Source organism: Helianthus annuus, chromosome 6 (genome assembly GCF_002127325.2).
Source record: "Helianthus annuus cultivar XRQ/B chromosome 6, HanXRQr2.0-SUNRISE, whole genome shotgun sequence".
Classification (NCBI taxonomy): domain Eukaryota; kingdom Viridiplantae; phylum Streptophyta; class Magnoliopsida; order Asterales; family Asteraceae; genus Helianthus; species Helianthus annuus.
Window position 1 is genome coordinate 32,595,576 of NC_035438.2, and position 15,743 is coordinate 32,611,318.

Here is a 15,743-nt window from a genome sequence, read left to right on the forward strand (position 1 = left end):
TTGCATGATAGAAGTATCGATTATAATTAAGCACTCACACCGTTCGGAATGTTTAATGAAATCATATGAATAGTTTTGGGTTCATAGACAAACTCAAAATATTATTTGTTCCTTGTATAAAAAAATTAAAACTTGATTAGGGTTTTAAAAAGTGTTGAACTTTATTAGAAAATTAATAAGATGATCAGGTTTATTAACAGTCTAATATTTTTCCGGATTGAAGCTATATTAAAAACAAAAATCACATAAACAAACCACTAAAATAATTGGATCTAATGTGCTCGTTTCACATAAGTTTATGAACCAAATCAAAGAAAATAAACCCCAATGTTGAAACTATAAAGGTCTAGCCGGACGTAATGGCTAAAACAATCAAGTCGAATATGAAACAAATCATAAACTAACAAACCAAAAGTTATTAGTCTTCAAAAACTCCAATGGCTTCTTGCTTCAAAAAGTGCAGCCGTCGAAGTTGTTCAGGTTGTTCGTCCCAGCCTCCTTTTTGTTCCCTCATAACATTCACCGACACCATTTATTGGGCTTCTTTAATTGGGCCAACTTAACTCAATACGAGCCCATATATGTAGTTCTTCAGATCTTGTTCTTGATTTAATCTGGACCACGTAGTCTTTTAATATCTCAAATTCATGTGCACTTCTAATTAACCCCATGTTGTAATTTGATTATTGTATTTGCTTGTAGAACTGGGTGTCATGAAAGATATTCAATTTTCTGCATAATTTATCTTTCAAAATTGCATAAGAAATTGATTTTCCTATTTCTTTTATAGTGTTAGCTTTTTCTTGTCTTGAGATTTTTGTCTTCAAAATTCCTTCCAACTCTTTCCAATATCCTTAGCAATCGCTCCACACCTAAAAAACAACAAAGATGTTGCCCAGAATCTTCTTAATGAACAATGAAAATCACAATGAACGAATAAACATAAACTAATCTTGATTGAAAGAATAATGATTGTGAATATGTACAAGTGTTTTTACAATAGAAATCTAAACCCTATTTATACTAATTGAAGAGGTGCGAATCCAATAGACGTGTCCCTTGTTGAACGGTTGCGTCTCTAGAATCTTGTGGTTGTGATTTGAAGATGAAGAGGTGTGTCTCCTTGAAAAGTCACGTCCCTGTGTTTCCTGTCTCCTGATGTTTGCCGCCAAACTTGAAGGGGTGTGACCAAGAGATATGTCGCATCCTTTGTTTTTGTAGGTTATTAACTTTCAACTTGTCACCTTTAGTCCCCATACTTCTATCACTAATCTAATTCTAACTATTACCTAATTACATAACGAACCCTTATACTTATAGGATGTGAAGGAGATTATGATTTCATTCACCCCCTAATCTCGAACATCCTTAAGTTGCACCTTGATCTTTCTCCATGTCTTGCTTGTCATCCTGCGCTTCTCCATTTTTATCATGAGCTTGTTGTAGTAGATCATTGCAGTCTTCTTTGATTGCCATTAGGAGAGTTGGTTCCCCGTCTTCCTGCACCAGATTTGATTCTTCTCCTCTTTGATTTGATTCAGGACAATCTGAGGCATAATGACCAAACTTTTGGCAATTATAGCATTTAATCTTGCTTAAGTCCTTCCCAAACTTCCTTTGGTTGCTTCTATTCTTGTAAGCATTCTGTGGGGAATTCTCTTCCCTTCTTTGTTGTCCATAGTTATCATGTGAAGGATCTTCCTCATCTTCTTCTTGTCTGAACTTTCCATCACGCCACTTGCCTTGTGATGAATTGAACCTTCCTTGTCCATTGTTCCTAAAACGCTTTCCACGACCATAGTTCTTGTCGCGTCGCGTATACATAAGTTTTTCTTGATTATATACCGGGTTTTCATCCACCAATCCGGTCCTTTCTTCATAGGCTTTCAACCTTCCAATTGTCTCCTCTAGCGTCGTTGTTTCTAAATCAGCGAATTGTTCAATGATTGCAACAATTTGAACGAACCTTCTCGGTACAGAACTCAGAAGTTTTCGTACTAAAGTAGGTTGATCAAAAGTTGATCCAAGACCACTTGCCCTCGTGACAATACTATTTAGTCTTGCAGTGAACGAATCGATAGTGTCTTCCTCCTTCATTTTTAACATCTCAAACTCTGTTTTGAGCGTTTGAAGACGTGCCTTTTGCACTCGATCTGCACCGACGTGTCTTGTCTTAAATGCATCCCAAATTTCTTTTGCACTCTTGCAACTTGCAACTTGTATTATCATATCTTCCGGTAGTGCTTGATATAAGTAAGCGGTCGCCATCATATCCTTCTTTTCATCCGCTTGCGTATTTTCTTTTGGTTCTATCATTTCCCATAATCCGTTTGCCCTCAAAATGATTTTTATACGGATTACCCATACCGTATAGTTTGTAGACTTTAAGATAGGACACTGAAACTGGGAGAACGAACTACCATCTTTAATCATTACCGCGTTTGACGGAGAGGCTTCTCCTGAATCCGCCATAATTTCTTTTCCAACAATTTTCACTTTCTAAACTTTGGTTTTCTCCTAAAACCGAAGTCTATGATTCCAAAAATTCACACTAACTTTCTAACGTGGAATCAAACCAATTTCTAATCCTTATATAAATTCCAGAAAAATAGAACGTAGAACCTGGAATTTGCGAACCGACCGACTTCTCTTATTGTGATTCTCCGCACGGTTTTCTGACTTTTCTTAACAACCCTCTTGGCTGCGTTTTTTTTTCTTCCTGCTTGATTCGCGACTCTCTAAACACAAACCAAAAATGAGCCCCAAACCCGCTTGATTTGCGACTAAACTTCTCAACCGAACACCCTCTTGATGCTTTGATATCACAAAACTTCTCAGATTTTGTGTTTTTTTGCAAATTTCAAACAACCCAAACTTCTCAGATTTGCGATTGCTTCTTCAAACCGGAATACAAACTTCTTAGATTTGCTTCCGTCTTCTTAACTCGAACCGTAGCCTCTTGCCGTGATTTGAATTAACAAAAAAAACTCAGAATCCAAACACCCTCAGTGATGATCGGATCAAAAATCGAACACCCTCCTGATGACCGATTAACGAACGAACAACAATCGTACCCGCTTGATGCGATTGGTGTTAAAACTTAACAAAAACAACCCAATCAACGCCTCCTGCGTGATCATAATTGTTAGGGAATTCAACCACCCGCCTGATGATTGTCTTCCCGAAACGAATTTGAGCCCTAGGCTCTGATACCACTGTTGCCCAGAATCTTCTTAATGAACAATGAAAATGACAATGAACGAATAAACATAAACTAACCTTGATTGAAAGAATAATGATTGTGAATATGTACAAGTGTTCTTACAATAGAAATCTAAACCCTATTTATACTAATTGAAGAGGTGCGAATCCAATAGACGTGTCCCTTGTTGAACGGTTGCATCTCTAGAATCTTGTGGTTGTGATTTGAAGATGAAGATGTGTGTCTCCTTGAAAAGTCACGTCCCTGTGTTTCCTGTCTCCTGATGTTTGCCGCCAAACTTGAAGGGGTGCGACCAAGAGATATGTCGCATCCTTTGTTTTTGTAGGTTATTAACTTTCAACTTGTCACCTTTAGTCCCCATACTTCTATCACTAATCTAATTCTAACTATTAGCTAATTACATAACGAACCCTTATACTTATAGGATGTGAAGGAGATTATGATTTCAAAAGATGATCCAAAGTAGATTCGGTTCCACGAAAACACATGTTTCACAAAATAATGAGTTATGGCTGTGATATGTGATGAAATTATATTAAAGTGTTATAAAACGTGACTAAAAATGCAATACGAGAGAACTCAACCCAAAAGATTAGTCTGGTGGGTGAGAGAGCCCATTTGGTATATAAACCCCACATTGGTTGCTCATACCTTGCATTATATAGATGGCAGTTGCTATGGAGGTGACTGGGTGTTTTGAGTTAGAGTTCAATCTACGCGTCTTTCCTGAAATTGTTTTCTATTAGCATTAAATAAAATAGATGTTATGGTTACACCGTACGGACGAACAAGGCTGCACATATTTTCTTTTTTGTTGCTGGTGAGGGTCAAATTGCTTTAAGCTTGGATAAAAGTGTCTCGGATTTTGGGACGGGTTTGGGACAAGCTAGTCTAACCGGGTTTGGGGTTGGGATTACCTAAACCCGTCCCAAACCCAACCCATTACCATCCCTAATCAGACAAGATATCCCTTAAGAGAAGCTCTTGTTTCTTACTGTCCCTTTCTCATTATTTTAGTTTACATATATAAATTGTGATAGGGTTAAACCCTAAAAGAGAAGAACTAGGAGAATATTTGGAGAAGATAGGAGAATTTCAAACTTCAAATCTGATTTCCTTCCTTCATATTACGTACATAAATAAGTAAATAACCCAAACAATTACATTAGACTCCCTAAACTACTAATAATTAGTAAAATACTCCTAAACTATTATTCTTCACGTAACAATACTTCCCTCTTAAAAGATTCTTGACCTCAAGAATCACAAAATAAAGAAAAAGAAAATGCAGCATCCATGAGTTCTTTTGGGTCGACTCATTCCAGGGTGGACGCCATTCGGTCCTTCTGATTGCAATCAGATAAATCCTAGCGATGCGCCATGGTAGGCGCCAATCATTTACGAAACTCGCCTTTGCCTTTAAACAGACACCAAAAAGATTGTTGTTAACAACGTCAATTATATCATCATCTGGAAGGGTATCAAACTTCCTACCATATTTGACATGAAGACCTTGACGAACAGGAACCGCATCACTGTTCGGAACCAGTAGGCCAGCCTTAACAACATTGTATAGTCTAGTTTTGGGTTCTTCGCAAGCGCCATTAGCAAGGATTATGCAAAGTGTGTCTCTATGTTTTCTTCCTTTATGAAGAACGGTGTCTTCATTGAAGGGCTGAAGCTTTTTCACTGTCTCATGTAGTGCAACAATGGAATTATCATTGTTAATATTTTCATCAACAACAATTATGTCTTCTGTCTTCCGAGTACCCGTCCGCGAATCATCGCTAAACAGCCCTTTATCAGGGCCGCCTCCGCCGCCGCTAAAACTGCCACCGCTTGAATACTCCTTGAGTGCTCGTAAGATATCTTCTTGTTGTTTCATCGATTGTTCTTGTTGTTTCAACATGGTGGCTAGGGTTTCTTGGAGATTTGAGATTGCCTTGCCATGTTCCTTGAGAGTGCTGTAAATTTCTTGATTGCGAGTGTTAGTCATGATAATCGAAAGTAATTCCGACGGAGATCGGAACGGCTCTGATACCCTTGATAGGGTTAAACCCTAAAAGAGAAGAACTAGGAGAATATTTGGAGAAGATAGGAGAATTTCAAACTTCAAATCTGATTTCCTTCCTTCATATTACGTACATAAATAAGTAAATAACCCAAACAATTACATTAGACTCCCTAAACTACTAATAATTAGTAAAATACTCCTAAACTATTATTCTTCACGTAACAAATTGCCTTAATTAGTGAGTCATTACTCATTATTCTATTATAATGACTCCTTAATTAATATGTGTTATGTGCAGCTTGATACAAAATCAGTAGAAGTTGGTAAAAAATACATTGTGGTTATGTGAATATCCTTTAATTGATGTATGCATACATCCGTTAATTTAGGTGTATCCATATATTATAAACATCTTCACACGTGTAGATTTATTACAATTTTCTGATCTACACATGTGTATAAATGGTTCAGATTAGTTCTCGCTATGTGTGGGATTTTACTAGGTACGTTTATTTGTTTGTTTGTCTATGATCATGAATCTGCATATTTTTTCCAAACTATAAATCTACAATCTTATTACAAATAGCCTTGTATTTTTCAAAAGTTCGTCATTCGTTCTGATTATTTGTCGCGTACAGTTGTGAATGATCCATATCAATGTGTCAATTTAGCAATAATACATTATACATGTATTTTTTTTTTTTTTTAATTTGCATTAGGAAGGCATCCTACATGTATTTACATTCACCATTTTCTACCTCTGTAATAAGGTTAATATCTGTAATCCAATTGTATCCAACCGAAGTGAATAATTATGTGTAATAATGCAGCGTCAGTCTGATGGTGATTCAGTATTATACTTGCCAGCTGAGCTGTATGCTGCTGTTACAAGTCGCCCATACACATATTTCCTTGGATATTATTGCATACTGGTTAGATCTTCTTAATAAGGTTAGTACTTGTACATCATAGAAATCTATACTTATAACTCGGTACCATAAGTGATGGAAGTTTGTAGATATGTATTTTGTTAGGTATGATTGAATAAGTATCCCCTTTTTTAGTCTTTTCTCAATCTCATATGCGTTTACTTGTTTTCCAGATGCATTTCGACAAAGATTATGGAGCTTACTTTGTTTATGGAAATCACACTAGGAATGGTAAGCTGTCTCACTCATATTCATTAAGTTTCTCATTCAACAAAACATTCATTATATTATTTAGAATCGTTGTTCATAAGACATGATAATATATTCTATGACCAATATCGAACACCTTTCGGTTTGCTTAAGGCGGCAGTTAGTGGAGAAAAATGGCAACCAACCAAGTCTAGAGCTTGTTAGAGAAGTTTTTAAGGAGCCAATGTTAAGGCTAGTTCCACATGTTGGATATGCCAGTCTTTTCCCGTTCATCTGGAAGATCATTCCATCTGTAAGTGTCATCAACATGATTGAGTTCCGTTCATTTATGCTTATCACTAGAGAGGGCAATTCCGATGATTTACTTAAAAATATGTTGATTTAGGTATGTTTGATGTTACAAAGGAAATAAGTCGAATGGGTCAAGAGTCATTGAAAACCTACAATTGTCACAAAAATTAATAAAAAGATAGGAAAAAAGAGGACAAAAGCATTTAAGGTCAACCTGACCGAAACAAAGAATTGCCCGTAAAGACCCGTTACCCAACCTTCTCATTTATGGATCCTAAATAGCTACACATCATTCAAACACGAGTATCTTGTGGACTAACGTTGGACTACGCTCACTTTTGAACAAGGTGAAACAAACAACTTATTATGTGTGTTACGCATAACCGCGACTGTTATATTTCTGAAGTTTTTTTTTAATTAATTTTTGCAGCTCAATGTACATAAAACACAATATAGAGCGTGACCCGCCTTATTGAAGAGGCCCAATTTGGATGAACGAGAATTACTTGATCCTTTCGTCTCTCCATGTTGAAACCGACCAAATCATCCAAACCATAACCAGTTTGAGATTTACAAAGTTGGTTTGCATTGTTTGAAGCCGTACTTAGCGGTTTCAGTCCAGAATTCATTTTAAAATCGCCGAATCGGATTGTAAACAACCTAGAACGACTGCCGACGAGATATCCATATGTCCAAAGAGGCATTCAAACGAGTATCATCTATTTTTAAGAAAATATTGATATGAATTATGATAGTGATACTTTGATTTAGAAAAAGATCTACATGGGTGTGCTGATGTTTGGACTTTGGTGAATCCCATACCCAAAGCACTATGCTTGGTGGTGACGTTACCCAATATTGAATGAACATAGAATATGTATACCTTTAAATGGAGTGGAGTTGTTCAACTATGGACTTACCTTTTTTTGTATCATGTCTACAATTATTGTTTTGGAATCATTTAAGCCCAAAAGAATAAGAAAAGATTCAATTGCTTATTATAATTCTAATGGTGACTGATAATAATTTTAAGAAGGTACTTTTCCATACCATATGCTTAGTTTTTTTTTTTTTAAATTCCTATACTCTTGTTTGCTTTAAACGTAGTCCTAGGGTTGTCTTAGCGTATAGATTTTTTAAGAAGTGTACAGATACTTTCGGGGGGTTAGTGTTACCTTTTCTTGTCTATTTGCTCTTTTATATATCGCTATTATACTAACCTCTCGAAAGTGTACAGATACTTTCGAGGGGTTAGTTTACTGTTATCATTTCTAATCCTTTTTTTATAGTTGTTTCTTTGAGTCACATAGCCACATTTTATTTTACCTGGTTTACCATCTTATACATAGCAAAAAGGTACATAGTAAAAAAAAGGTTTTCGAAGCCATAAGACTTAATGGGAGCAACATCTCTGCCTCTATTATAGAGGAAAATGTTTACCTTTATTCCATCTCTCTAGACCTTACCAATAGCTCTGCTATGTGTGGATATTACTTTGTAGGTTTGTTTGTTATACCTAGCTTATATGTCGAGGGAGGGAGGGAGGGTGTTCAGAAATGACAACGAAACATTGAGACAACGGTGGGTATCGAGGTGTGAACGAGAAAAGGAGAAAAAAATGTTTGAACTAACATGAAAGTTGATATATTTCTATGTATTACAAGGGGTATAAATATCCTAGTAACCTTCGAACCCATATGGCACTTTAGCCTAACGCCTAACACACTAATGTACGTGGTAAAATCAACTATACAGTGTTATACAATATTTTTATTCAAACGTAAATTATTTCGATATACATTCACTTGACCTCGATGTAAGATGCGAATTTGAGATTGGATGAACGTATTTACATATTTTGGTTTTTGTTTAGAGTTGACTACTTTATAAAAAAGCATTATGAATTCCTTTAAAATTTAAAGCTTTTGTTGCCCATCGAAAAAGAAAAGGTATGGAATTGAGATGGGGAAAATGATAAATAAATGGCATAGGATGCCTTTTGATCGTGCTAAGTTTAATGCCTTTGCCCTTTTTCACTGCAACCAACTACAAAAAAGAAAAGAGAGATTTTATATTGGTGTTTTTTTATTTACATAACATTGATCTAGGTGATATACTGCTTTACAAATGAATAAATATGAAATTTGTAAGTATAAGTTAACAGAATATTAAATACAATCATTATAAAATCATCAAACGATTCAAGCAACTCAAACTCTCTCTATACTTTCCTTGAAAAAGATAGGTGGGAAGCCTAAATGATTAGTGACATTTTGTACCAATAAGAGTAATCTATAGTATGATCTATGATAAACAAATATGTTAATATATCTATTACTTTTAAATTATATTGTTATTACTAAGTGTTGGGAATTTCGAGTTATAAACCGATTTGGCGTGAGCCATAATTTTATAGTCGATTGGGACTTGATTAAGTTAAAAAATTTAGTGGTTTCTAATCTTTTGTATTTGGACTTACGGTGAATGAAAATTGTTTGAAACAAATGGATAATTTCATGTATCTCTTTCAAATAAACATAGGGCGTGTTTGGAATTGTTTTTTCAACCTGATTTTTTGATTATTGTGCTTTGAAATCGTAAAAAATCTATTTTGAGTGTTTGGCAAAAAATTAATAAAAACTGATTTTTTACTTTTTGTAGATATCAAAACGTGATAATTCAAAAGTAGGTCACCTCTTACTGCAGGAAAACGTGATAATCCAAAAACTGATTTTTTACGTTTTGATTTGATGGTTAATGTCTTTTTTTGTCATTTCACTTATTTATTTTTTAAAATATATATATTTGTCAAACACTCAAATAGTTGATTATCTGATTATTGTGATATCAAACAATATAATGAAATCCAAACACTATCTTTCTACAGCACGTTTTGTTACAGCTAATTATTTGATTCTGATTATTCAAAACACATAATCTATTTTCAAAACTCAACCCCAAACACCCACTTTATATCAACATACTTACTTTTAAATTTATGGCATGTATCATTTTTTTCAGGGCCGGCTCTGGGCCCGGCAAACCCGTGCCGACGCCCGAGGCCCAAAATTTTAAAGGGCCCGAAAAGTCTTAATAAGCTTGTATATATTTATTAAATTATATATTTAGTATATTTATCCATTTATTATGCAAAAAAGTATTGGTGGTGTAGTGGTAAAAACCATCTTAAAATAAAATAAAGGTCTCAAGTTCGAGTCTTTGCTCCATCATTAAGTTTTTATATTTGTAATTCATTTACCATTAACCATAATTTTGGGCCCAATTCTTTTCGTCGCCCGAGGCCTAAATTTTTTGAAGAGTTTTCGGGGACGGCTCTGATTTTTTTAAACTTGCATTTGGATATTAGAGTGTGTAGTGTATAGAGGTATTAAAAAATACAAAAGCATAAATAAATGAGCAAATATAAATTTTTAACTAATAGCATAAAATAGAAATATTTGGCATTAATTCTTTGTTTCTATGAAATTGTGACGGGCCGGTGACCTTTTACCATTGATTTTACCTGAGTGATAAGGCTTTTGCTATTAGTTAAAAAACAATTAATATAATCATCCTAAAATAACAATGTATCAAATTTGGTAGTTATTACTGTTTTCGTATAAAAACAGTAAAAATTTTAATACATGATCGTTTGCCAAAAGGGACAAACAAAAAGGAAGCTATATCCTCGATACAAAATTGCTACCCTTTAACTAAAAGAGATTTTTCTTGCTCAAGATTCCGGCCACCGGAAAAGCAAACCTACCTTACCAAATTCCATAACTACCCTCACCGGAACCTTTTAGGTTGACTTTTTTTTTTCAACCCTTCTCTCTCCGTTACATCCACCGTCTCCTGCCGTTAGTCACCAGTACTCTTCCAACTTTTATCTCCCACCGGCGTTAACATTCTCAACCCTCACCATCGGTCTACAATCCTTATTATGCCCCATCGTCCAGTCACGTGCCTGACACCCCCGAGAACAATAGTTCATCACACCACACACCGAACACCGCCGGAACTCGTGCATCCTGGTCTCGGGTCGCCCGCACCCGCGATAAGAACAAACCCGCAATAACGGATCCGGTACCCGGTTACCAAACCAACCGGTGAGAAACCGGTTAGACGGATGAGATTTTATAGACGGTAAACTAATTCCGAAATCACTAATCAGTTGAGAACAAATAGCTGCAGAGTTTGCATTTCCACCCCGTAAAAACGGTTGCAAATTCACCCGGTCACCGGACATAAGTTCCGGTGACCGTATCGAACAAACTGACGCAAGTTCACGTGCGTTAGCTTCGATTAAAAACCGCTGGCCTTCGGTAATATTTTTACCGATACCGTAACCGTCTTTAAGACAGTGTCCTAGCTCCCGTAGAGCGTCAATGTGGCCGAGAAAAGCTGCACGTGCACAGAGCGTGACTCCACCTATAAGGTCTTTCACGTTCTTTGTACCTCCACTACCGTTGAACTGAATTATAGCGAGCGAGTACAGTGATGGAGCGTGTGATCTAATCGCGGCTTTCGCCATTAGAGCCGCTCCGTTTCTTCTGTTTTGGAAACAGTAGAACTGAATCTGTTTGTTCATCAAAATATTAATAAAAGAATGTGTGATAGTTGTAATAAATTAACAAAAAACAAGCAAAATGTGTTGCAAATAATGACTGACCATGCCTAGTGTGTAAGCAGCTTCTACATTTCCGGCATCCGAACACCGTTGAAAAAACCGGTGAGCAGACGGTGACCATTTCTCAGCTTTTACAGCGAAAGTTTCTGCTGAAGCTTTGGATAAAACAAGCGGGTTAAGCCCCAAACAATTGAATCTTCTGCATCTGTTTCACACAATCAATTATATATTTCAAAATCTGTTCACAGCTAAAACTCAATAATACAAACTAACAAGTGTTGTTAACCTCCGATTTCTTACGTTAATAAAGCGGAGATAAAATCAGCCGGAGAATCAGCAGTGGAGCTAACTCTTACAAGAATCGATAACACGATGTCATCCGGTAGCACATTAAAGGAATTATTACGAATAAATGACCGTTTTACCCTTTTCCGGCTGCTTGTCATCGGAGCTCCGGCAGCCGGATACATGTTTCCCCGTCGTGTTTTCATTTCAGTGAAAGAAAGTGATGGGCATTGACGAGTGGACTTGGTGTGATTATATAATGGGTGGTGAGTATATTAAAATATTATATCATATATTATATTATATTATGTTATATAATATTACAATAAATGTCCTTGGGTTAACTAATTTTTTTTGTTTTGTGAAGGGATTTAGACAGCTAATTTCTTGTTATATATAGCATTTGCCGTTTTAATTTTGTTTCTTGATTTTGCCGTTTTAACTTTGTCCATTCTAAGGGTGAACGGGGCGCAATCGGTGAGGTGATCGGTGAACCATTTCCCCGATCGGGAACACCGCCGCCATCCCCGCGGGGTCCCGAATCGGGGGTGAAGATGGGCATGGACTCACCGATGGAGGAGGGGGGAAGTTTGGTGGGCCAGCCTTGGATCCATCCAATCATAGATTTTCTTTGTTTTTTTTTTTTTTTTTTTTGAATAAAAAAATAAGGGGAGTTAAGAGGGGAGTGGCGCCATCAAATGGGGGTGTTAGGGGAGTTTAAGAGGGGAGTTGACGTGGCACACGGGGATTGGTTTGGCGTAAGAGAGGGCACTCACCTATTAGGTGTGCACCCCCTTCACCCTAATGGTTATAATATATTATAACTTGACAGTCAACTCTTTATTAATTTGTTTTTGTTAATTAAAAATATGTAAAAACTGAAATGGACAAAATTTAATAGATTCTGATAACATACAAGGTTAAATAAATTAGTATTAATACTGTTTACATTTAATGATTTAACCAACTAAAAAGTTAATGGTCAAACTACGTTGACTGGATCAATTGGCCCCTCCCAATGTTGTCCCCTATAAGGTTTGTCTGTTTGTATGTACATACAGCTGAGAGCAGTATACGCAAGGAGGCCAAGAAGTCAAATGTCAGTTTTCAAATCTTGTTTACTAATAACCGAAATCCAAAAAACTTATTTGTATCATAAATAAGTTAGGGGGGGACGTGTGATCTCGGTAAGTGGCTTCAGGGAAGAAGTTTACCGAGTGGGGAATGATCGCCGGCCCTAATTCGGTGAGTGGGGAGTTTGGTTTTTGGTGTATAGTCACCGCAGCGGGGAAGAGGAGGGAAGGAGGAGAGAGGGGGTTTAATGGTGGGTCCTAACCTCTTTCAACCAATCGCAATTTTTTTTATTCTTTACCACTCTCTAGGTGTTTGAATTATTGCTAGTGTTTGTGTAGAAAATAAGGAGTGATGGGGGGACTTGACATGACATGATATTATTGGATAGAGAATGACTTAAACACCTTAAAGTGTTTGAATCATACCCTCCGCCCTTAATGCTAAGTGAAGGAAACCTAACCTGCGCCTTGCGACATTATTAGGATTTGTAATTAAGGCTTGATTTCGATAATTTGTATGTTAGTATTAGTCATGAAAAAAATATCAGTTTTGACGACTTGCATATTATATTCACACCGAGAGAAAAAGTGGGCACTCACTACTTTGAATTCAACTTTGTTTTCAACGATATCGGAATTTCAAGTAAAAAAATTAAGTATGCACGTGCATTAACCTTTTTTTTCAGTTAACGAACACAAGTTATTAAAGAAAAATCAAATCAAATGGCAATTAAACGAATAAAGTCGTATAATTTATGTGTATTTTCAAAGAGAAAAAAATTTATTACCACCATTCGGTTTAGTTCATGGGTTCAACCTATCCAACCAGTTTAAAGCTCTTGTTTCCCAAAGTATTCCGGCTCGAGTTGGTTAAAAACTGCAGTGTGCGGGATCGTTTAGAGGGGGCGGTCTCTGGTTATGGAGGCACGATCCAAGCACTGCCGAAGAAATCAATGAATGGGATAACCTCTGCCGGCAACTGAGTTCGGTTTCGCTCTCAAACAGAGAGGACTCCTGGCGCTGGATTGGCAACGGCTCTGTGTCGTTTAGTATCGCGGCGGTTAAAAGTCTGATTAACAGCACAGGAGACTTCGGTTCCAGGTATGTTATGGATTGGGTTAAATGGGTTATGTTAAAATGCAGTATTTTTGCCTGAAGAGCTGAATTAAACAGGATTCGTACGGTGGAGGCGCTTTCGAGGCGGGGGAATAATTTTGAAGACAGCTAGTGTTCTTTTTGCTCGGCCGAAGTGTAGTCGGTGGACCACTTGTTTACGACGTGTCCTTAGACTACTGTGCTGTGGCAGAAGATCGGAGCGTGGTGTCGTGTGCCGCAATTTTTATGTTCATGTTTAGAGACTTGCTTGTTATACAGAACCACTGTGGGAAGCGGGATGCAGAGAAATGTGCTCTGCAAGGTATGCTGATTGTGTCTTGCTGGTGTCTATGGAGAGCCAGGAACAACACTAGATTCGCTGGGAAACAGTTCAAGGTGAAGGAGGATTTTAGTGAAGTTAAATCTTTGGGTTTTGTTTGGTTCAAAAATAGATCTAAGTATAGCTCGATAAGTTAGTCGAATTGGTGTAAATTCGTTCTCAGGCAGGGCCCGCTTTGGGCCCGGCAAACCCGTGCCGACGCCCGAGGCCCAAAATTCAAAGGGCCCGAAAAGTCTTTATAAGCAGTGGCGAAGCTTGACCATGAAAACGGGGGGGTCGAAAACGTATATACCCAAAAAATTCTATAGAACCGGGGGGGTCGAAAACGTATATACCCAAAAATTTCTATACGAAAATAACACTACTGAGCGAAAAGTTCGGGGGGTCAGGCACCCCTCCCGGCCCCTCTTAAACTACGCCCTTGTTTATAAGCTTGTATATATTTATTAAATTATGTATTTAGTATATTCATCTGTTTATTATGCAAAAAAAATATTGGTTGTGTAGTGGCAAAAACCATCACAAAATAATGTAAAGGTCTCAAGTTCAAGTCTTTGCTCCATCACTAAGTTTTTATTTTTGTAATTCATTTACCCTTAACCATAATTTTGGGCCTAATTCCTTTCGTCGCCCGAGGCCTAAATTTTTTCGAGAGTTTTCGGGGACGGCTCTGTTCTCAGGTAAGTTCTCGTTTTGGTTGTTGTCCGTCCCGGTTTTCGGGTTTGGTTGTGTTCTAATGAAGTATACGTTTCAAAAAAAAAAAAAAACCAGTTTTGCAGCTACTTTTTTATCCAGTTTTGAAAACAATTTATTAGATAAATAATAAAGTATGAGCAATCTAATACGATGGATATTGATGAAACAATGGTTAACCGGGCAGGGTTAACACACTGGTCTCGTCAAGAAGGGTTAATCCCTTCCTCTCGAGGATCGCTGGCTGGATCACCGGTGGTTGATCTCCTGCACAAGGAAACAAGCCGTGACTCGTAACAAGGAGGATGGGGTGGGGGGTGCTCCTTGTTACCACTCTCCGGCGTGAGAATCAGTAGTTTGCTTGGGAAGCAAAGTAAGATAGTAGTAGTAGTGAGAAAGTTGTGAGAAGATACCTCAAACCTGGTTTGGGGTTGGTAGTTATAGCCGAGGAGTGAATGAGGATGATGATGGATGGACTGACGACGTGCTGCCCCTTTTCAGGTGTGTCAGGCTCGTCGGTTATGGAGGTTATGCCACGTCAGTCCATTGCTTACGTAGCTCTGACAGGTAACTGCCATTGGTGCCACTTGCACTGTGGTGTCAGTACCACTTGCTTGAGTACATAGGATGCGGTGCAAGCCGCATCGCTACGTGCGGTAACATCTGAAGTTACCGCGTCTCCTACTTGTGATCAAGGAATACGCGAGATGCGGTGTTAGCCGCATCGTCGTCTTGCCTGCATCCCTTGTCGTGACGAAAATGCCCGTATGGTGCGGTGTCAACCGTACCGCTACGTTCATCTTCTTCTATGCCTAAGGTAAGGCTTTCCTGTATTGGTAGAAGTGTTCACTGGATGCGGTGCGATGCCGCATCGCTGTGAATACTTCCGTTTTCATACACCAGATGTGATGCTATGTCGCATCACTCTACCGTTCTCATGTTCCATGTAAGTCCTTCTTT

General features: G+C 37.5%; 2 protein-coding genes across 2 annotated transcripts; both read right to left on the reverse strand.

The window, feature by feature from the left end:
• Positions 1–1,368: 1,368 nt before the first annotated feature.
• LOC110944604 lies at positions 1,369–2,472 on the reverse strand. The gene has a single exon (XM_022186260.1). The coding sequence runs from the start codon at positions 2,470–2,472 to the stop codon at positions 1,369–1,371; it is 1,104 nt and encodes a 367-aa protein (XP_022041952.1).
• A 7,761-nt stretch (positions 2,473–10,233) lies between these two features.
• Positions 10,234–11,818, reverse strand: LOC110865170 (F-box protein At1g67340). Its single transcript, XM_022114393.2, has 3 exons — positions 11,598–11,818; positions 11,340–11,502; positions 10,234–11,246 (listed from the first exon to the last, which is right to left on the reverse strand). The coding sequence occupies exons 1-3, from the start codon at positions 11,786–11,788 to the stop codon at positions 10,554–10,556; spliced, it is 1,047 nt and encodes a 348-aa protein (XP_021970085.1). The 5' UTR covers positions 11,789–11,818; the 3' UTR covers positions 10,234–10,553.
• Positions 11,819–15,743: the final 3,925 nt, after the last annotated feature.